This window comes from Drosophila yakuba, chromosome 2L (assembly GCF_016746365.2).
Source record: "Drosophila yakuba strain Tai18E2 chromosome 2L, Prin_Dyak_Tai18E2_2.1, whole genome shotgun sequence".
Taxonomy (NCBI): Eukaryota; Metazoa; Arthropoda; class Insecta; order Diptera; family Drosophilidae; genus Drosophila; species Drosophila yakuba.
Genome location: NC_052527.2, coordinates 4,993,683 through 5,015,949, shown reverse-complemented (window position 1 = coordinate 5,015,949; position 22,267 = coordinate 4,993,683). Strand labels below are relative to the sequence as shown.

General features: G+C 41.4%; 2 protein-coding genes across 2 annotated transcripts in view; both read right to left on the bottom strand.

Moving 5' to 3' along the window:
- LOC6526886 overlaps positions 1–8,639 on the bottom strand; it is an 87,038-nt gene extending 78,399 nt beyond the window's left edge. The window contains exon 1 of the mRNA XM_002087950.3: positions 6,465–8,639. Coding sequence (XP_002087986.2) covers positions 6,465–7,478 — 1,014 coding nt within the window. The 5' untranslated portion in view covers positions 7,479–8,639. The remainder of the gene's footprint in view (positions 1–6,464) is intronic.
- A 477-nt stretch (positions 8,640–9,116) lies between these two features.
- Positions 9,117–21,647, bottom strand: LOC6526879 (sialin). The gene is made up of 7 exons (XM_002087943.4): positions 21,120–21,647; positions 19,262–19,323; positions 11,124–11,639; positions 10,623–10,993; positions 10,426–10,558; positions 10,119–10,360; positions 9,117–10,049 (listed from the first exon to the last, which is right to left on the bottom strand). The coding sequence occupies exons 2-7, from the start codon at positions 19,299–19,301 to the stop codon at positions 9,870–9,872; spliced, it is 1,482 nt and encodes a 493-aa protein (XP_002087979.1). The 5' UTR covers positions 19,302–19,323; positions 21,120–21,647; the 3' UTR covers positions 9,117–9,869.
- Between the last annotated feature and the right edge of the window lie 620 nt (positions 21,648–22,267).

The following is a 22,267-nucleotide window of genomic DNA, read 5'->3' as shown; positions in this document are numbered from 1 at the left end:
GCCCCATAAAACGAATGTCAAGTTTTGAATTACAACAGCCGTCAATCAAAAAATTACAATTGTGGCGATTAAGTTTCCAAGTGGATTGGCATAAGCCAATTGGAGGGCAAAAGGTATCAAATTAATTATTTTGCCAATCATCCACTGATTTCAATCTCATTTTTCGCCATGAATGTAAAAAAAACTGGCAAACAATTGGATTTTTGGAAGGGCGATATCATAACGTGGGAATTGGGTGTTTATTAAAATGGAACGCACTTTTATTGATTCTTATCAAATATTTAAGATCAAATCAAATAGCATAAAGAGTGAAAAAAAAAACAATTCAAATACCTCTTTAAATACCACTTTAAAAATTAAAAAAATATGTTGTTACACGTAGTACTTTTTGGAAATTTTTTATTATTTGTTATACATCTGTAGAAAGTTGCCTTCTTATCGCCCACAACGCACTCGAATTGAAAACATGTTTCTCTTTTTCTCTGTGCCATTTTTGCAATTTGCAAAAATTGTCAAAATAATAACGATCAAGCGCAGCTATTATTGCGAAAATGTGAATTGGCCTGGGCTGCTCAATTAGCGTTGATTGTTGGTAGAGAAAAGAAAAACACTCGGCGAATAAAATAGATAGTGGCAGTGGACGGGGAAGGGGAAGTGGATGGAGAAGGGGCTTGAAGACCGTTAAGCAAATAGGAAGGAAGCAAACAAGTTCAAGACCCAGAACCAAGACCAGACTACCAGATACCCCCCTAACCCCACCACCACCACTTTCCTCTTACCCTTTTCTTGCTAGCCGAACCAGTGAAGCAAGTCGTCATTGCCAGTCAGCAGTGCCAGGTGTAAACTATATAGCAGCCATAGCCCCTCAATTTCATGCACAGTAAAATGCTATCATTTCACATGGACGATCTTATAGAGAATATATTTAAATCAGCAGTCTATAAAATATTATTCTATATTCAGTCTGTTAAATATTCGACAAAGCTGTAGTTGTTAGAATTTGTAACTTTTTTTTACATTTTCTAGTTGAAACCACGGTGATCTTTCTTCAGGTGCATGCCACTCTATGCCATCTTCGTCTAGTTGCGACGGAAATGCTGGACAAGAGACGGTGGAAAGATGGGAAATGACAGTAGGAAATCGCGGGTAAACAGTGCGCCAAGACACAAAAACAAAATGCTGCCCCAAAAGCCCCAAGATTTCAGATAAGTTTTGGTTTAGAGACAGGGAGAAAAAGACGGCGGGCTAGCGATTTAATCGCCATGCAAATTTTGTCACGTCTGCCGGAGAATAAGACGCTTAGACGTGGGTTAATGCTGACCCCCGGTCTAGATAACTGGATAATGGAGCAGATGGAGCTGCACCAGGGAATCGGGAAATCGGGGGGAGTGATGAGATTACGAATACGGCAACTGATATATAGTATGTATATATATTCTGGATCCGGAGGCAAAAACCACCTGATAAGAAAACCAACTGCCAGTCAAGGCGGCCTCGTTTTGCTTCAAAATTATCAGCTCAGATTGCCGATTCAGTTGCAAATGGAATGATTTTCATATATAGTATAAGCGAGCATTACAATAAAAACATTTGCTTACGAATTAGCAAAGCCTGTACCACAACACCAATTAACAATGGGAACGAGATCAGTGCGAGGTCAATGGCTGGTTGGAAAAATGCGTAGAATCGTTTGAAAAATAACAAGAAAATGTATTAATTTATAATTTATAAGACTGGATAAAAACAGAGTACAATAAAGTACTATTTTGTTTTCTTTAATATATATAAATATTTTTATAGTATTACTTCTTCATTAAGGGATATAATACAAATATATGCATTTACGTATATGCTCAAAACTTTAAAACACTGAAAAATATTTACATAACATTTGACACTTATTGATCTCGCACTTATCCTCAATTTCTCACCCAATTTTTTGGTATGCCCAACAATAATAAATTGTTTAAACACGTTTGAGCTATTTAAATATTTTTACTCATTTTTGCTCACAAATGAGTAACAAAATCGAACGATCCATTTTAATGTGTGAGCTTTAATTAAAATAAACATGAGAATGATTTTTAAACATTTGCTAAGTGACAGAGGGAAGCGAAGGGAAGAGATCTCGAGACGGGTCTAGAAATCAGGTTGTCGGGTGGAATGGGTTAAGGGAGGTCGCCGGAAGGGGATTTTCTTAGCCCACCAACGGAACTGCAATAACAAGCAACGGCGACGTCAGCCTATTTAGATGTAAGATCAGCGATAGACGACGCATAGGAGACGGTTGCCTATAAGAACCAAGACTTTAGAGCGGGCAGACACCTGTTCCAGGCACCAAAGACAACAAAACAACAAAACAACAGAGCAACACAACAACAACTGCACGTTGAACAACCAAGGCAACAACTTTAACAGCGACAACAACAAGGAGATGGAGAACGGCGCCGATAAATATATGCAAAAAAGCAAAAAGATGTACGAAGCAGCGGAATACACCTTCCCCACTAACGAATCTCCACTGTCCCTCCCAAACATCCTCCCCTTTTAAAATCGCAAAATCGCAACTAGGAGGCCGCACCTCCTGCAATATGGTAACAATTCCACAGTGGTCCACTGTTGGGCAAATCCCATCTTAAGATATGTATAGTTAATAGAAACTTAAAGAAAATAGTTTTTTAAAGTCGAATGTATATTTTTTGTTATTACTCTGGCATTTCTAACAGACAGTTCTTTCTTAGTATTTTGTGTAAAATAATTTAAAAAAGTCCTTCTGCAGCAACCACTGTATTGTTTTTCTGCGCTCGCCTTGTCGTGTGTCTTAAGTTTTTGCTAATAAAAATATAGCAAAAAAAAAACAGATATAAAGAATGAAAAACAGCAAGAAGAGCAGCAGAGATCAACAGAGCGAAAGAACAAGCGAACATCACATGACAAGTTGGGTGGTTTGGGAAGAGTTCGGTCTGGAGACCTGCCCACAGTGCAATCTATTCGCCACAGAGGCGTACACCAAATGCACGTTCGGGGGGTAATGGGCAGTGGGGCAGGGCTGTCCAGCTGTCCGGTTGTCCGACTGTTCGGCTGGGGGGCACTGAAAGAGATCGCTCTTTGCTTATCGCGCTTATCAAATCGCCAACTGCCAGCTGGCTGGGGAAGAGGGGGGCAAAGTGGGGAAAGGGGAAAACTGAAACGCAGAGGACTGGAAAATGTGAAAACCCTGCGGGGTAATATACTGTTCAGGGACTGAGATGGGACAGATCCATCTGGTTATGTCGCTGCTTTATGCTGGGGTAATTTAAGATGCAATTAGCTGAGATCATCTGATTAGCAAAGACTTACGTGGTTTGGATTAACTTTTTAAAATAAATAACAAATACATTTAAGATTAAATGATTTATTTGTGCATATGTACAAATTATTATATTTATAGCAAAAACTTATCCCAAGATCACATGATTAATTTTATAAATGACACCTATCTAATCTTGTATAATCAATTCAATACAGATTTTACCATTTTTCATCGCACATTCCCCATGATTTCTCAATTAGCAGATGACATAAGAGACAAAGCTGCTTGGAATTCCAATTTTCAATCTACGGCTACAAAATTAAGTGAATTTTATTCCAATTTCATGTTGGCCCCACATGGCGTATGCGCGATCATAAAATATTTATACGCCTCGTAAAACTCAGGCAGCGACATGTGCACAGAAACTTAGACCCATTCTTATCAATACTGAACTCAAGTTAATCTTAGCTAGATGATGGAAAAATAAACGAAAACCCTGACTCGATTTTGGTTTTTGCAAAAACGTGTCCAACAGAGCACAAACCTTATCACCAATGGGCCCAAAAAAGCATTGATAAGCCAATAAAAAAAAAATTACTAGGAGCTTTTTCTCCCAATTTTGTAATTTCTTTCTGGTCGCTGCAGAAACGTGCTGTGCAATGGATTCCGTTTGGCATCATATTTCGGACAACCAGAAAAACACGATGAATGACAGTGGCCAACAGAAAAAGTTTAATACGAGAGATTAGCATAAATTTGAACATTTTATGAGCGATAAGCGAGCCACACGAAACCCAAAACAAAATCAAAACACAAAAATAACAAAACAGTTACGAAAACAAAAAAAAATACCAAAAAATAAACATAAACCTGTTGGCGCCGCATCAACAAACAAAGCTTGATTTCAAATGTTAATATTCCAAAAATTTGCGAGTCGCCATTTAAATTCTTGGACTGTAAAGCAAAGTCCAAAATTGTAGGTGCAGCGAAAGTCGATTGTGTTTGGATTGGCGCCCAAAAAGGTGACAAAATCATCGAAATAGGATTTTAAAAAATATTTTATTGTATGTTTCCAGTGTGTCGTATTAGGAATTCGTAGTAAACCTTCATTTTAATAGTGCTTAATTCACGTCTTTATAGTAAAAACTAAGCGCATTGTCAGAAAATATTGATTTTTATACATGTGTAATGTGTGTGTATTATTTTTGGTTTTATTTGTTTTTCAACAAAAAACATTCTGTGCTGTTCTTTTATAATACCCCCATCGAGTTCCTCTTGTTTTGTGCGCCACCAAAATGCCGCCAGGCGTTTGTTTTGTTATTTCTGCGACTTAAACTTCAGCTTCCACCTACCACCTACAAATCCCGTTCCCGTTCTCGTTCCCGCAACTGAGGAATCCATAAGCTCCGCTCAGATGCGATCCAATAGGACCGATCCGATCCAATCCGATTGGATCCCCGTCTCTGCCAGACGGAAAACACATCCACATCCACATCCCATAACGAGACGAGACGAGACGAGGGCCCAGACCCAGACCCAGACCAATATCAAAATCAAAACTGAAACCAAACCAAAACCGAGACCAAAACGAATACGCCGAGCAACGAGCAAAGTACAGAGACTTTGCAGCAGACAATGTTGGCAACCGGTTTGCGATTTATTTTTGTTGCTAACCCCTCGCCCAGCGCCCCTCCCCCTCCCCCTCTCGCTATCTCACTCTTATCAGGGCATCCCGCTCGCACTGGCTCATTAATATTATTTGCTGAATATTTAACATTGAAGCTGGTCGAAGCGGATTTTCATCGCACACACACCAGCTTAAGCTCAGAAAAAAAAAAAATATACAAAATTAGCAGAACAGAGGGTTCCGAAGTCTGAAATACTCTTGAGTGCAGAAAAAGGATTTCAAAACATGAGATACAAAGATACAATTTTCCAGGAATTTAGATGGATATTTGGGTACAAGGCACAAATATATACAACTTTTGATCAATGCATGGCAGATGTAAGTAGTTATATCATTCTGGATTGCATCGGTATAGGTTTTTTCCCAGCTTAAAAACGCCATATGACACTGTTACTGATTCCAGGATAAACTACAGGGTACTGGCAGATCGAAAGCCTTCTGTCCGCATTCTGCGAACAAGGCGCAGACGAGACGAGGCGCAAATAAATTGAGCGGAAAGCTAAAAATAAGCTCCATTCCAATTCGCTGGCTGCGCTGCCGCGACGGCAAACATTCAGAACATTCAGAAATGCGGCAGACGAATTGGCAACCGCAAAATGCAGCGGCAGCTACAACAAACCATTTAAACAACAACAAACATATACAAAAAATACAACAACAAAAAAGACAATAAAACAAATAAGAGACAAAAATTCAGCAGCGGAAAAATGTATTATTTATTGTCTCTTTGCGGGAAAATATTTCGCGAACGCTGTTTAAGCATAAAATTAAGTAGTTTAAATAAATAATCACAAAAAGTGGCCTAGCCGAAAAAAAAAAATGTTTTACACCCCGGCCACGAAACCAGCGCCATAAATTGCAGCTGCATTCAAATTATAATTATTATGAATTCATTATAAACGGCCAGCGATGAAATTTGTTTTTATACTTATATATGTATATAAAAATATATATTCTCCCTTTTTTTTTGTTTGCACTACTTTGTGCATTTAGCGCTTTTTATGTATTTTCAACAGCTACAGCAAACAGAAAGTGTCGTTAAAGAAGATCGAATTGAATGTGAATGTGAATGGAAGTCGGCGTAGCTGTCTTAATATGGAACCGCAGTAGCCGCCGCTGAATTTTGTGATGTTTGTATCGCATTTTGTGGCTGCCGCGTGGGGCGCTCGTTCTTATGCATAATTAGAATTGAGATCTGGGCTGTGGATACAACTTGAGCTCATAAAAATAGGGGGGAGCGCCTTAATAATTGAGCGGACGAAGGGCGGGCAGTTGAAGATTATCGAGTTAATAATAATCCCCCTTGCGTTCTGGAAAATTGTTGACCTGCCCAACAAGGTGCACATTATGTATCCAATACAAGCACTTGTCGATTGAGCTAATTATAAGCGCTTGCTTTGAAAATGAGGGACAAAATAGTAACTATTTATACTTTTCGCATCATGGAAGTAATCAGGATAGCATCTTAAGCTTAAACAAACTTACCTTTCTCTTCTTGTGATCCAATTCCCGCTGCGCCTTGTGCATCTCTTTAAGCTCCACCTCCTTCAATTGATCGAGGATGATCTGGTACTTCTCGCGATTCTCCACATCGAGCGCCACATGGAGGTAGTCGTGCCAGTTGCGCGAATCGAAGCCCCAGTGGCAGGTGTGGTTCTCGAACTTGCGATGCACATGACCCACGAATTTCTGGGGCGAGAACCAGCCGTCGCACTCCAGGCACTTGATGCAGGTCGGTTTCTGGTAGGAGTACATGTCCGGGGTGCAGATGCCCTCGCACTTGCCAAAGCACTTGTGATACACGTGAAAGCTGAGCGCTCCCTTGGCCAAACTCTCGATCGGCACATAGCTATTCCGGTCCGAGCGATGGAGCAGGGCGGCACAGAGGCGCTCCGCATCGGTACGGGTGATCAGGCCACTGGCCTTGACATCGGATGGCAGGATCTTGGCGGCCTTGAACTCCACCAGCTGATCGTTCGTGCACTGCGAGCAGTAGATGCCCAGTTCATCGAAGATCCTGTTGATCTGCTCCAGGGAGAAGTCGTTGAGGACATTGTTGAGGAACTGTGGCAGGCACAGTCTCATCTCGCCGCCCACAGAGAAGCAACCAATGGTCTTGCCCTCCAGTTTCGTCTCGTACAATTCGCCGCATCCCGCATCCGCCACCGATAGAATCGGCTGTGATAGTTCCCTGGGTGGCGTGGCGGGTGAATATATCTGTGGCGGTGTGCCCCTCGTCGAGCAATCGTGATGATGGTGGTGATGGAGATCCTGCGGCTCCGGCGAACTGAGTATTTCCTTTTTGATCAGCGCCACAACTGGCGGTGATGCCTGGCACTTGCCATTGTGCTCTCGGGGACTCTCGCTCCTGCCATTGGTGACGATGTCGAGGACACCGGCGGTGGTGAGGGCGTGTCCTGGTCCCTGGAGCGATTTCGTGGCACTCGTCTGGTATTTCTTCAAGACGGTGCTGATCATGGGCGTTACGTATTCGGTCATTTTGTGGGCAATACTTTAGTTAACCAGTTTCCGCTGCCACTAGTACTCCATTTTCACCAGATGCCAATTGTGATCCTTCTCGATTTTCAACTGGTTTATGCAAGATAGTTGCTGTTGCTGTGTTGCTGTTTATCTAAACTCTTTATTTGTTTATTGGGTTACGATTGGGATCCATACTATTGATTACTTGAAAGGTTACGGCTACAATCGTTGCGACTTCTTCACTTGCACTTCACTTAACAATTTGGCACATTCGTTGATGATTGGATTGGTTTTAGTTTGATTTTGTCAGTGAGAGAGCTAGTTTAACTAATTTCGTTGCATTTGCATTTGCATTTTGCCGACGGCATTTCAGCTCGCAGACTCGCACACAGGATTCAAAATTTCTTGCCTTCAAAACTTTTGTCGCGTGTTTCGAATATTTCGATATTATTTGAGTCGTATTTTTAGAAGAAATACATATATATAAATCGGGGGCCGGCTTTTGTCGGCTGTGTACAACTTGTGCGCACTTTTTCTATTCCTTTGCCATGCACTTATTAAATTTTCGCCATAAATTAATTCCTTCACTTCGGCGCAATTTCTTAAGTTGAATTTTTGTATTTCATTTCGTATATCTCAATTTCTGAACTTTTTTATCTTTGCGCTGCACAGACGACGCACGCACACACACACACATATATTTATATACACGCACACGGGGACACACGCACACACGCGACGAAGGCCGGCGGCAGACAGAGACGGAAAGGAAAGCACGGCACAGACAGAAAGAGAGAGACAGCGAGGGAGAGCGAGGGAGAACAAAAACAAACGCCGCCTGACAAATTCTTTTATTGTGTCGCTTTTGTTGTTGTTGTTGCTGTTGCTCTTGGTGGTGGTGTGGTTGTTGCTGTTGCTGCCGTTGTTGTTGCACTATTTATAAATCTTTTTAGCGCTTGCAAATTATTTTTGCACTCGTTATTGAATATTTATTTGTATTCCGCCTGGCTGGGCGCCTCTCTTCGCCACATACATATACATATATATATTTCCAATATTTTTTTCGCAAGCGTCGCACGTGCGAGCTTTTTCCCCGATATTTATATTCGCCACTCACACACACGCGCACCGAGAGCGACACGTCCGAACGGTTCGAGAGCCGTTAAATTTTCGAACGAAAAACTGAGTGTCTGCGGTGTGGTGTGGCCAGTTCTTGTGACGCGCGTTACGCTAAAGTTCGCACTCTCGTTTTTAGGCAACATTATTCGTTCCCGGGCCCACGGTCACACCAATGCCGCTCTCTGTGCCGCACTCTTTAGTTTTTCTCTTCTGTTGCTGTTGCACGTTTAACATGAATGTTAACTAGCAGCGAATCGTTTTTTGGCCCGCCTAAAGGTAGGCAACAAAATGTAAGCAAATCTAGGTCATGTAAAAATCATGTATATTTATACATTTACATTACATTATATTACATACATTACATACATTTATTCAGTTATAAATGTAAAGTAAACGTTAAATTGCTTAAATACATTAAAAACTGGTTGTAAATGAAACATTAAAAGTATCTGGCGTAATTTGCACTTTGTTTTTAAACAAATAAAGATTTTAGGTGTGTAATAAGTTGCTAAATTATCCATTGAAACACCGACTTTCTTCTTTCTTTCTGAGTTACGCTTTATTATGAACTTAGAAATGTTTAAATTAATTACATAAATAGTCAAGTATAGTACAAAGTTACATGATTTATCAACTTAGCTACACTATCGGCAAATATTTATGTATTTCCCTACTTGCATAAGTATTTTGTTCATCTAAGCTAGGCAGTAGTTATGTGCTAAATTATAAATTAAACGAAACATATGGGGCACAGCAGCTGATTGTGGATCGACATTAGGATGAGGTCCTTCCACCAGCCAACTGTGCGCTCTGTGGACATACAGAATACTATTAATCATTTAGGCTACATACATATCGCCTACAGTTACATATGTAGGCGTACTAAAGTAAATATTACTTATAAATATAGTCAATTTCCATTTAGCAGACAAGTGCATCGGTGTACAGTGGTTTTTTTTTTTTTGTTTTTGGGGTTTTCTATGGGTATGAGATGTTTGTGTGTGTTCTTTGTGCGAAAAAAACCATGCAGTGTCTATAAAAATAATGTCTTTCATATCATGTTTTTCTCTGTGTACTGAGTGTGCCTTCGTTCGGTGCCTTTCGGTCGGAAGTTCTCTGATTAAGGGATTGCCAAATGAAAGCCCCGTAATCTCAATGGTGCAGTAGCAACAACTATAACTTGTGCGGACGACGATTCTCGGTGGGTTGACAGCTTCCACTTGGCTCTCATTTCCTTCCGCTCATCAGGAAACGCAGTGGCACCGAATGGGTCTCACTGGCGATGTAAAATCACTTCTCGTTCTTGAGTGGCACACCCTCCTCCTGGTTGATATCGCTGATCTTAACGCGCTCTGGAGGATTGTTCCACGGCTGCAGTTCACCGCTGCCAAGGATGGCGAACACCACAGCGCCCGAGATATAGGTGGCCGCTAGAATCCAGAACACAATTTGCCACGAATGGAAGGAATTCTGTTGGTTTAGTAGAACACTCAAATTAATATTTTGTATAATATAGAATTGTAAGCTAGGTTCACGTACATCCTTGTAGGTGAGGGCGCCCACCATCCACGTGGAGAGGAAGCCACCAAAGGAAGACAGCGTGTTGGCCAGTCCGAAAATGGTTCCTCCAAAGTTCGGTGCAATATCCAAGCCATTGCCCAGATAACCAGCGGTCACAGCTCCATGGGCAAACAGGGCCAGCGAGAAGATGGTGACAGACCAGGTGGCATCGTAGCCCAGGAACACTTGCACAATCATCAAAAGTCCCGGAATCACAAGAGCTGTAAATAGGAAAATATTGGGTATAAGCTTGAAATACTCATAAATGATATTACAATTTACTTACCAAACGTAGTGAATAGCTTCCTGGTGGCCGTCGTGCTCAAAGTGCCCTTCTTGCGCAGGTAATCAGCCAGGTAGGATGAAGCCACAGCCATGACGTATTTGCCCAGATAAGGCAGCGACGAGAACAAACCATTCTGCAGAAGAACAAATCTATTAGTAAAGATAAAATCCCAGATAAGCCTTGTCCAACAAACCCACCTTTTTGATATCGAAGAGCAGAATCTTGGACATGAATGTGGGCAACTGATTGACAACGGTGAAGAATCCAAAGACAGCCAGTCCGTGACAGATGATGATGGCCCACACAGCCGGAGAGCAGAGCAGCTGGCCCCAGGGCACGTGGCTCGGACGCTTCTTGGAGGTAGAGGTGCCAATGGCCTCCTCGATCTCCCGCCTCTCCTCGGCAGTAATCCTGGGATGCGTGGCTGGTGTCTCATAGACAAAGGTGAACCAGGCCAAGGACCACAGCAGACCCACGGCTCCTGTCAGATAGAAAACACTGGCCCAGCCAGCGACGGAGATCAGGTAGCCGCAGATGGGCATGGTGATTGCAGCACCAAGGGAAGAAGCTATCGAATAAAAAGTAAATATATGTTAGAGAAAAGAAGTCTCTACAATGAAAGGAAGTCTCTCTCTTGGGCGGACAATAAGGCTGTCCGCTTAAGAGAGTTTCTACGGACAAGGAACTCTTTCACTTACCCATCATGTTGGACATAAATTTGGAGCGCTCCATGGGCGGAATCCAGACAGCGGCCACAGGGTGAATGGCTGGCCAGGATGCGCCCAGCATGAAGCCGAGCACCACTCGCACCACGATGAGCACCACGTAGTTGATGTGCGCCGCCAGCGGCGTGATCAAAGTGAGCAGACTGGCCCACAGCATGGAATGTCCGAAGACGCGGCGTCCACCGATCAGCTCGGCAAGACGACCGCCCGGCAGTTCGGTGAGGATGTAGCCCCAAAAGAAGCAGCCCAGCACAAAGTTGGTCTGGTAGCTGTCCCAGGGGAACCGCTCCTCGTTCACATCCACTCCGTCCGGCGATGCAGTGCCATTGAGCGCCGTACCATTCCCCGTTAGAGTGGCGTTGCCCGATGATGTCTCATTGGTTTGGACCATGTCCACGATGGCAATGGTGAGGTTCACTCGCAGGGCGTAGTTCAGCATGAAGCCGAGCATGGTCAGCAGGTTCAGAACTTGGCGGCATGACAGGAAGTCTGGAAGGGAAGAGCGGTGTCCAATTAATCATATAGTAGAATGCAAGGCATTGATACTGTAGTACATGGCGAATAAGTCGTAGCTTCGTCGTCGGGGTCGTCGGAAGGTTAGGCACTTAAAATTCAGCTCTGGAATATTCCCATGCTGCCGAAAATCAGGCGACCAGCGACTAAGCAAAAAACACACCCAAAGAACGACCCAATTTCTGATAACAAAACTTTACTACATTTTAATTGAGCAGAATAACTTTTAAAAAATATATTCTTCAAGTAAAATAAAGTCTAAAGCCTGCATTATGAAGCTCATTTAATGCATATAAAACTAATACACGTTTTGTTTACACCCATTTTAACTGATTTGTTATCAACTCACTATATCCCGCCCACTACACTTATTATCTGATGTAATCTGTTGTTTTCATTACACGATGCAGCCCAGATAAAAGCATTAATTACCCATAGTAATGAGCCAATAAAATCGCAATGACAAAACTTAACCGTCGTTGCCAGGTGACCTCAATAGCATATCGAATGGCCCATGAATTTGATTTGAGGATCGCCTTATTGTGGGTGCAGCTGGATTTCGAGAGGAAGAAGCCCAGTGAAAATCACCACTGAATCAGCTTATTTTTTTTCGATGCCAAAGACATGAATTCGAAGATCATTAAGTGGTGTCCACATTCAACTCGGACTGAGGCTGTCACTTTTTGGGCGGTTATTAAGTGGCAAAGTGCATTGTTCGAGTCGGGCTGCATTTTTCGCAAATCACATTAATAAATTTCAAGTGGCGTTGAACTCCAGTTAACTCCCACTTCAACCTCAGGGAAATGCTCACAAGTGACGGTGTAAATTCATAAGCCAACCGATTATAATAAATAATAAACTGGCTTCAAACGACTTTCCCATACAAAAATATACAAAAAAAAAGCAGAAAAAATCGCTATCAGCTGGGGGAAGCGACTATCGGGGCCAGTCTATCGCCTGTCTGGACGGGACACGCCCACCTCGCTGATTATTGCCCCAATATCATGTTAATGTCATGCAAAAAAAATAAATACGAAAATAACGCCACTCGGCGGCTTGTCTAGACATCGGTGAGTATCATCAAACGAGCGGAGCAACAATAAACCGAGACACTCGACTTGTATTCAAATTAGCACTCGAAAATAACCGAAACTGAACCATCAAAAAAGCGTTAAAAAATACGAATCTCTAGTCATGTTTGCTATAAATTCTCAATTCTCGATATAACCAGAAAAACGTGCCCAAAATACACAAATAAAAATAAATTCACAAAAATATCGGCAAGGTTTCGACATAGACCAGTTTCTCCTCCCAAAAACGAATAGTAGGATCGTATCGGATCGGAACAGAACTAAAGCCCAAATATCGGGGGATATTGTGAACTCAGGTGGTCTGTGATTGGCATTGACCAAGAGGGTACGTCAATGGGAAAGTTTGGATCATTAACAAGTAGCGCTCTGTTAATTTCTGGGGCATGTCCGAATGCCTAACACCTCATCATCAGCTCAAATCAATGCTAAATAAGCGTGTGCCGCAAATTACCGCCACTATATATATTGATAAGGATTGATTTATACGACTTCCACTTCCACAGGGGAAATAAATTATAATAAATTAGTGTCGTAAACTGGCAAGGACTATGACTTTAAAGTAGTAAATTTTCTTATCTGCAATAGTAGCTAAAAATAATTCCCAATGTGTGGGAATTTCTAACCATAAATTAAATTTTTTATAAATTAAATTCGCTAAGATTGGCGAAAAACTTTTAAGGGCTTTTGCTTGCACCACAACTAATTAATCAATCCAGTTATTCAACTTGTAAATTCCATTCCCATTAAGCACATATTATGGATGATAATGAAATTGAATAGAAGTCGAGACAGAGCTCTAATTTATCCGAATGAACTCATCAAGGGTTCTCAAACTGATCTTACTCATCATCTCGAATTCTGAAGTCTGTGACTCCTTCCGAGAATTTGAATGGCGGAAACTTGTTTGCCTCCAACAGAAGAGTTCTTGATTAATTGTCGCCTCAAACTGTTCATTTGTTTAAAACTTTGTTTATCAACAAACTAATGCTTTGTGCTATCTTTTTGCCAATAAATTAAGTGAAGGCCAGGCTTGATCTTTACAGCGAAGAAGCACAGAAAACCGGCTAAAAACGGTCGAAATTATTTGGGTATCCAACTGCCGGGTCAACTGGATTTTGACAAACTGTTCTCAGAATTTCGCCTGTCTCGTGCGAAAAGTTATTTGATTTGGCTCTGTTTCGTTCCCTTAGTTCATTTCATTTTGTTTTATTTTTGCGGCGATCTTTAGCCTTTATTGGCTTTCGTTGATGCTCTACTTGAGTTTAAACAAGTTCGCCAGTCCGCGCCAACATAAAAATCCCATCAAAGAAAGGCAGAAACTTAAAAATAGCCGGCAAGTAAATAAAACGAAATGAATACGGGCAAAACGTCATACTTAAATTACTGCTTTTTACGATCGAGCAACAAGTGAATCTCAGTTCGTTACGGGGTTCATTGATTTCTCGGGAAATTCTTAAATTTATTCACCAAAAACAGCGTACCAATTAAGTGTTACTTGAGGGGAAGATGGAACTCAATCGATTGATTGTCGCTTTTGCTTTTAAATAGTAATTTTTAATATTTTCAAAAAGACGCATATCCGGCACTTTTGGGTTGACGCAAAAGCAATTTCGAAAATGTCTTGTACGTTTCTAAGTACATTCCGTCTTTTATTATTTTCAATCCATTTCATTTGTGTATATTCCGTCTTCCTTTACACTTTCGGATCTATTTATAATGACTCTCTGGCGTTCGAATGCGGGCACTGGGTACACACCCACCGCCGATAGTCTATATACCCACTATATACACTCTCGATTCTCTCTGGCCATTCCTGACCTTCAAAATCGGCTGGGCGATAGAGTGTGTTGGTGAAAGTTAGCCACCGATATCGTCATCAGCTGCGACCGACTCATATAGATTTTCTCCTCGAATGGATGGAACGCATGTGATCGGCTTTCGGATTTTCTGGTGGAATGTCCTCAGCATTTGCGTGGGCATTTTGGTTGGGGCCAAAAAATTTTCCATCCATTTGCCATCCGTGCAAAAGAAAGAAAGGCCCGCATCGACGTCACACAAATGCGCACTGATTTTCCGTCAAGGTGCCAAGTCATTTTCCTGTCACGGGATCGTGGCGGGCGCAACGTGGCGTATGAGTTATGGCGAAGGCGCGCCAGCCACGAGCCCACTTTTCAGATTCGATTTGTAGCCATTACCACACAGCACCACAGCACCCACACACCCGATTTCCAATCGTAGTCACAACAGATTTGTGCCAACCTAAGTGGTGCAGGTATTACCCACAAGGGGAAATGCAAAACACAATTTCGAGATCAGTTGAGATCAATCGATTGTGTCTGGATTTGGCATGTGATCACGTTTACAGTGGAGCTAAGGACGGTTTGTCCTCGATTTGTTGTGTTTCTGTAGCTATCTTTCAGTAGAAAACTATCAATCAGATCTTAAACTGATTATATTGAAAAGAACACCACTTAAAATCACCAAAAATATATATACCAACTTAGTTTTAAACGTCGAAACGCACTGTAAGTATCTGTTCACAAACACCCAATATAGCATCTATATATGTATGTCGGATGGATGACATTGCCGCGTCGCCTTCTAGCGGCAATTATTGGCTTTGTTGTGCTGGCCAACTGCATTTCCGTTTGCAACTAACTGATTTACGGAACTGGCCTCGTTGAAAACGAGTGAATTGTAATGCCACGACAACGACAACGACAACGACGACATTGTTTGTTTTCGAGTTTTTGTTTCTATTTCTGTTTCTGTGGAACTGGTTCCACTTCAACAATAAGCAATAAGCTAATTAATTGCTGAATTATTGTGCCAATTGCCGTCTGTTGAATGCACACACAGCCGCATCACTTATCACTTTTGTTGGGCAATCGACCATTGTGATTCACTGGCCATCTCTCGAGGAACTGTCCCATCGCCATCTTCGCCATTGTCCTAGATTTGAATCGAGCTGGGAAATCTTCCATGGAAATTTACAATTGGGACCCTGCACTTGTGGCGCTTGCCGTTCAAAGTGCAATCAGTGTTGAGGAGGAGGAACTTGTATAGATTTACGGCACCAATCGAGACTGATAAGTTTATGGAATGCAATGTGTCTGGTGTCTGATGTCTGAAGCAGGAAAGCCAGAACTTTTATTGACTTGTCTGCATTTGGCCATAAAGTGGCCCATGCAAACATCAAAAGAACGCCAATCTGATTGCCAATACCCGAATCACTTTAATCCAGCATAAGATATGACTGGTATGAGCTGTTCTACCCATGAATGTATCTTCAAGTTGTCATTTCCTCCGGTCATATCTCATAGATGCACGTGCCGGCTAATGAAGAGCTACAGGTTGTAAACAACTTGTCTGGGGTCTCAGACCCCGTCGTATGTATATATTTATAGCTGGCAGTAAAAACTATATATATGCATGTATAAAAGGGGGCTCGTCGCCAAGTGTCAATATTTTCTGGACCCATCAAAATTATCAGCAACTATTTCGCAAATAGTCGAAAACTACTGCCGAACTTTGGCACTCGAAACTGAGACACGCGTTGCCTTGACTAAGGACGGTTCTATATATAAATATAGAATGAAAATATATTGTGTATTATAAATATGATTTCAGAAGCATCAATGGAGGCTTGTCTCGCCATATTTGACTATCGCTCGCTCTGAATGATTAAGGGGTCTTGCGGGTCAAAGCCAGCATTTTTTTTGTACTGTCTGGACTTGTTGATTTGATTAACGTTGGAACTTTAATTGTCGAAATACTTGAAATTTCTGGTTCCAAATTTAATTATTAAGTGTGCCATGTGCAACGGAAGTACATACGCCGCAAGACATAAAATTATAAACAAATTCGATTTGCTGGCCGCGGCGTAAACAACTTTAAAAATTCCAAGAAATTATTACAGCTTAATTAAAAGCAAGAAATTGTTACAGCTTTATTAAAAGCAATCTCGTTATTGCACAAAAACTACACAAGTCTTAATTAATGCATATTAAGCAGACGAATAGAACAATTGAACCTGTTGCAGAATGCCTACAATGGAGTGCCAATCATGAGAGTCATTAATAAAACTGAGGGATCAAGTACACGCAAATCGACGTTAAGTGACAAAAGTTTAATAACAATTTATCGTAAGCGGAATGAACGGAGCACATGCTCATTATTCATTACTTGTGGCGGCACTTGGCTGTTTGATTAATTCCAGACGACGACCCACAGTCTGTTGCCAAGGGTGAATACCCGCCGGATTCAAATGTGGATTCAAATGAGACTCGAAAGCAGTTCCTCTGGGGAATTTACAAACGCAAATAAATGTGATAGCCCAGCTCAGACGAATGTTTTTTAGTTCAACTTCTATTATCTACCACTATTATATACCACTTAAATTGAATGCTTTTCTTTGAAATTTGTTTATGATAAATTATAGGTTTAATCTCAAATTACTATTGAAATGTAATTTCTCCCCAAAGAAGAACACGTTTTTATTATCAAAAAAACTGTTCAATTATTTGACTATACATTTTTGTCAATTTGCAAATTCCCATTTTTTGTGAAACCTTTAAATTACTTAAGCACCTTGAATTGTGTTTACTCAAAGCACAATGTCAAAAAACAATAAAAACCTTTAAAAACCAGGCATGAATCACACCTTCCTGTTTTATTTGCGAGCGAGTGAGTGGGTGTGAATTACACGAGTTTGTAATGAATATCCATACTATTAGCTGTCTAATCGATATGAATTTCAGTTTGTTTTAGTGTTTATTGAATTTGTAATTGTCTCGTGGGATAACGTATCCAATTAGCATCGTCAAAGTCAGTTTTGATACCAACTCCCCCCAATTAGAGGCTATAAACGAGTGCATTTTGGAATTTGTGAGACGTATTTCTCACCATTTTTCATATTTTCCTGCTAATTGAACAATTTGACTTATGGTTAGAGCTCGAATCTTCACTATCATTCATGATTGCTCACGGGATCGACGAAATGTGCACTGAAACATGCGATCAACCAACCCCCTCCACCTCAGCCACTTCACCTGTCTGATTCACTGATTGTCTGGCTCTAAAGTGCTAAACAGCTTCAAAAGTACAAATTAGCAAGTAAACAGTCGGATGACCGTCGTTGGTGGGATATTAGCAAACTTCGACACAACAACCACACGCAAAAGTGGTTCAATTAATTGCGAAATGTACTCGAAATGTAGTCCATGAACTTAGCTTTCCATCAGCAAAAACGGAACTTGAATTGTTAAACAATTTCAGGGGGGTGGGGGGCTTTTGGAGTAGACCAAACTAACGTGTTTAGTTAGCGTGACTGTGCTAATCTGTTTGCATAGTTCAATGCGTGGTTGTACTCCGTGGAAATGTCATAACAATGGCGTCATGAGGTCGCCCAACTGCGCAGTTCTCCAGTTGTCCCACGACGTGGGCGTGTCCTTGTCCGTATTGATGACATCCTGAGGATTCGAGGAGTGCCTGCCCATGGATGGATAGGCATGGTATGGGTATGGGTTTGGGTTTGGGTATAAGTATGGGGTGCACCAGGTGTCAATGATCGAGAAGTTGAGAAGGTGTCGAGGCTGATACGATTAAATATTTATCACATTTCCATTGACACAACTGGGTCAGGTTGTCATAGCAGAAAAACCCATTAGATATGTTATCAACGTCTATATCTAAGGATTTCTCCTACTAAACGCTTATTAAGCTAATTTAGCGAATAATCTACGAACGATCAGCTGACGAACGGAGAAAAATAGGTCAAGGTAAAAGTCCTCTATCCAGGATTTATGTATATTCAGTTATGATAATGATCTTGCTGATCTAATCACTCTACTATATGTTGTTGCACTTTATTATAACAAAGCACACAATAATCTCAAAAATATTATATATATGAAAATTGACATGCGATGGAGGAGCGATGGAGGAACCGGAAAGTCAATCAGCATTCAATTGAATCACAGAGCCCAATTGATTTGTAACCTCAATACAAGTTGTCTCGTTGACACCAATCGAACTGAACTGAACGGAGGAGGAGTCAAATCGATTTGTTTATGTTAACCGAGTTGCAATTCAATTGCCCATCAAACATGGGCACTCTGCTCGACTTCCAAGCCTACTGACCCTGGCGCTCCCCATTTTTCAGTGGCGTCATGCGGTTTCTGGCCGCCTTATCTGGCCCCTTATTAGAAACAAAGAAAAAAGGGGCTCGGCCATTGAAAAGCGCTGCGGTTCACTGGGCCACTTTGTTCTGGCACTTTCGACTGTCTAAACAGCAGGTGAACACTGGAAACTCAACTGGAAACAGTAACCACAAATCTCTAACTATTTCGCATAAATATTAAATTTCAACTCGAAAGTTCCTCAATCACAATGCATCTCAAAATGCAGTTAATAAGTTTGGTGGTTTGGTGCTATATGAAATAACCAGGATATTGAGTGGCGTCTTATCACGTATGATAGTGATATCATATCACTTTATCTACTTACTTCGCACTCTGTGCAGACCTCCTTTCTCCGTGTTGGACATGACGACGCCTCTAAGTGCCGCTCTGCAAGTGGAAATATACCAGAGGTTAGACGAGTTTTATAAATTGGAAACGAAATATGGCAGGCTGATATGATAGACATCTGAAATATGCGATATTAATAGTCTGCAAAGTTAATGAAACTTTTTACGAAGTAACCCCACCATGATTTACCCTCCACCTTCCTTTTTTCTTCTTTTTTTTTTTTTTGTTGACTATCTTATCTTATCGCTGGTGTCTCGTGTTCGTACCTGAACGTGCCCACGAAATGTATTTTCACCAGAGGAGTGAATATTCTATATACTATATGCATGCGTCCCATGACTCAAGGCAATTATATCACACACAAGCGGCGGCTCTTGGCTCATTCATAACTACGCCGCTTGGTGCCCCCTCCCCGGAAAGCGGTCCCCGTTTTCCTTATCGCCACCGTCGTCTACGTCTTCAAATGCCGCCGCCCAGAAATCAGAAATTCTAAATATAATGATACTTGAGTGGCGTCCAAAAGCGCCGCAAACTTGGCTACTTTCGCGTCCAAGAGTAAAATTGGGTAAAAACCGTAGGCTAATCAAATTTGCACCAGTCCAGTGAATCAGTAGTTAAATATATATATATTTGATATGATATTTACTATCTAAATATCTTTTTACCAGCGAAAATGTAGTTTAACTGATATGCATATATCTTTTTTAGACGTTCCTTGATACCCGCAATTGCACTGCGCTGTCATTATCTTTCTTTTGTTCAGTTCTGCTGGCGCCGCGATAAATTATTGAAACATTTGCGGTGGTGCAAATGGAAATTCGTTGGCTATGTGCGATTTGTTGCATGTTAGTTATCGCCAGACGGACACGTGCATGTGAGGCAGACAGGGTCTTAAGTCTGAAATCGAGCCATGGCAACTAGTGTAAGTTGGTACAACCAATTAACTGCGAGTTTAGATGGCGTTTGGTCAATTTGTGCTGCAAATATTTACTGACGTCCTGGCAACAACAATAACAACATGAACAACAATGGCAACAAAACTATGCCCGCATGTGTGAGGAAAGGATATATATAGCCGAAATTATTGTCCTTGCCTGTGTGGCATGTTGCCATGTTATTAAACTGGCGTCCCCATGGAAAACGGCATCTGCCAGCCAATCGAGTGGGCTACGACTATATACGACTTCTATATGGTCACATGGCGTCATACGTCATCTTCCGACAACCCGTATATGTGGGAAAACTAACTAAATTCGCCACTTTTCTCGCGGGAGGTCAGATTTGCTTACAAATAAAAGCAATTATGTTTAGAGTTCATTAGTCATCAATAGGCCCATATATACATACTTATGTATGTAGCATATGTACTTTGCAGTTTGCATTGATTTCACTTTATGTTTAGACTTCAACATCCGCTAATTACAATAATTGAAATAACAAAATTACTTAGTTATCAGCTTACTGTTCTAACCGAAGCATTAATATGTATATCACGTTTTTCTGAGCAGTCAGAACACGATAAAATCAGGCGTTAAATCACTATTTATGTCAATATGGCTATAGTTAGCCCTCGTTTAAGTAGTATTTTAAATGTTTTGCGCCTTGAAATACGAATTAGTTATATGCAGTTAACTAAGCAATTATGACACCGTTTTCAGGTTAACGATCTATTATAATTAGAGCGCAATATTAACACATAACTTATTCTTGTGACCTTAAAAACTTGATCGGAAATAACACCATTAATAAATATGCAGCTTAGAACTAAATAAACTTTAAGTAATTGTAATAGAATCAAATTGTTAGCAACATTTGCATTAGGAACTGGAACCCACCTTGCACTCGACGACAACTAACAAACGTTAGTTGTTTATGGCAAATTATATAATTTGTTTGGCACCAACCGATTTGCAATCCGTATTCGTACGATTGAGTTTAATGCCGATTTGCATAAAACAAAACACAGCCAGTAAACGAAAACCGCCTCAAAACCGCCAAGAAACCGCACGTGTTTTGTGTTTATTTTTGTCTGTTCTTCTCGTTTTGTGTAATATCTCAGAGTTCTCAGTTCCTAGTGGGATATTGAAAGATCGGAAGACTGAAGACTGGGGTGAATCACACTCGCACTCCGAACAAGAAACGGTTTTTAGAGTGCTGGATGGGACAGCTGTTGATTATTTTTGAAAACGGCAAGCGAAGAGTTTTCTAGCGCAAGCGCAGGCAATTCTAGAACTGTTTCGAAATCGAAATTCGAAACGATGTTGCTGCCGTGGCCAGTTGCTGCTGCTGCTGTCGCTGTTGCTCGTTTGTTGCTGCTGCGTGCTCACTTCACTCGGAGCGTTGGAACTGAACTGAAAATGTGGCCGCTCGTCCGCGGCTTTTTCTTTACTCCGGCCATAGCGGTTCGCCGGCAGAGGCGTTGACGTCGCAGTCGCCGTTGCCGTCGCCGTCGTCGTCGATGTTGCTGTTGTCGCAGCGGCTGTTGTTGTTGCTGTTAGTGCTGTTGCTGTCGTTCTTGTTGCTGCTGCTGTTTAAGCTGCTGCTGTTGTTGTGGCTGCTGCTGTTTAAGCTGCTGTTGTTGTTGCTGCTGCTGTTTAAGCTGCTGTTGTTGCTGCTGCTGCTGTTTAAGCTGCTGTTGTTGCTGCTGCTGCTATTCTTATGGCTACTATAAGTGATGTTATTATTGCTTTCGTGATATTGCTGCTGGCTCTGTTATTGCCGCTGTGCGCTGCTTGTTGTTGCCTCTTTTACTGCTGTCGCAGCTGCTGCCGCTGCTGTTATTTCTGTTGTTGTTCCTGCTAGTGTTTTTTCTGTTTTTATTGCTGCTGCTGCTTCTCCTGTTATTGCTGTTGCTGCTTCGGCTGCTGCTTCTGCTGACGTCCGTCGTTGATGTTCGTGGGATGCAAAATTCAAATTCTTGCGGCGTTTATTTTATTTTTGTGCTGTACCATATTCCTCTCGTCTTGCGCTTCGCTCCTTTTCT

What these genes read in the sequence shown, in the direction of transcription:
- LOC6526879 (XM_002087943.4), bottom strand. Translation starts at nt 19,301, where the DNA reads ATGTCCAACACGGAGAAAGGAGGTCTGCACAGAGTGCGAA. An exon ending in ATTTATGTCCAACATGATGG is followed by an intron (nt 10,994 to 11,123) that starts GTAAGTGAAAGA and finishes TTTATTCGATAG; the next exon opens with CTTCTTCCCTTGGTGCTGCA. An exon ending in TGCTCTTCGATATCAAAAAG is followed by an intron (nt 10,559 to 10,622) that starts GTGGGTTTGTTG and finishes GTTCTTCTGCAG; the next exon opens with AATGGTTTGTTCTCGTCGCT.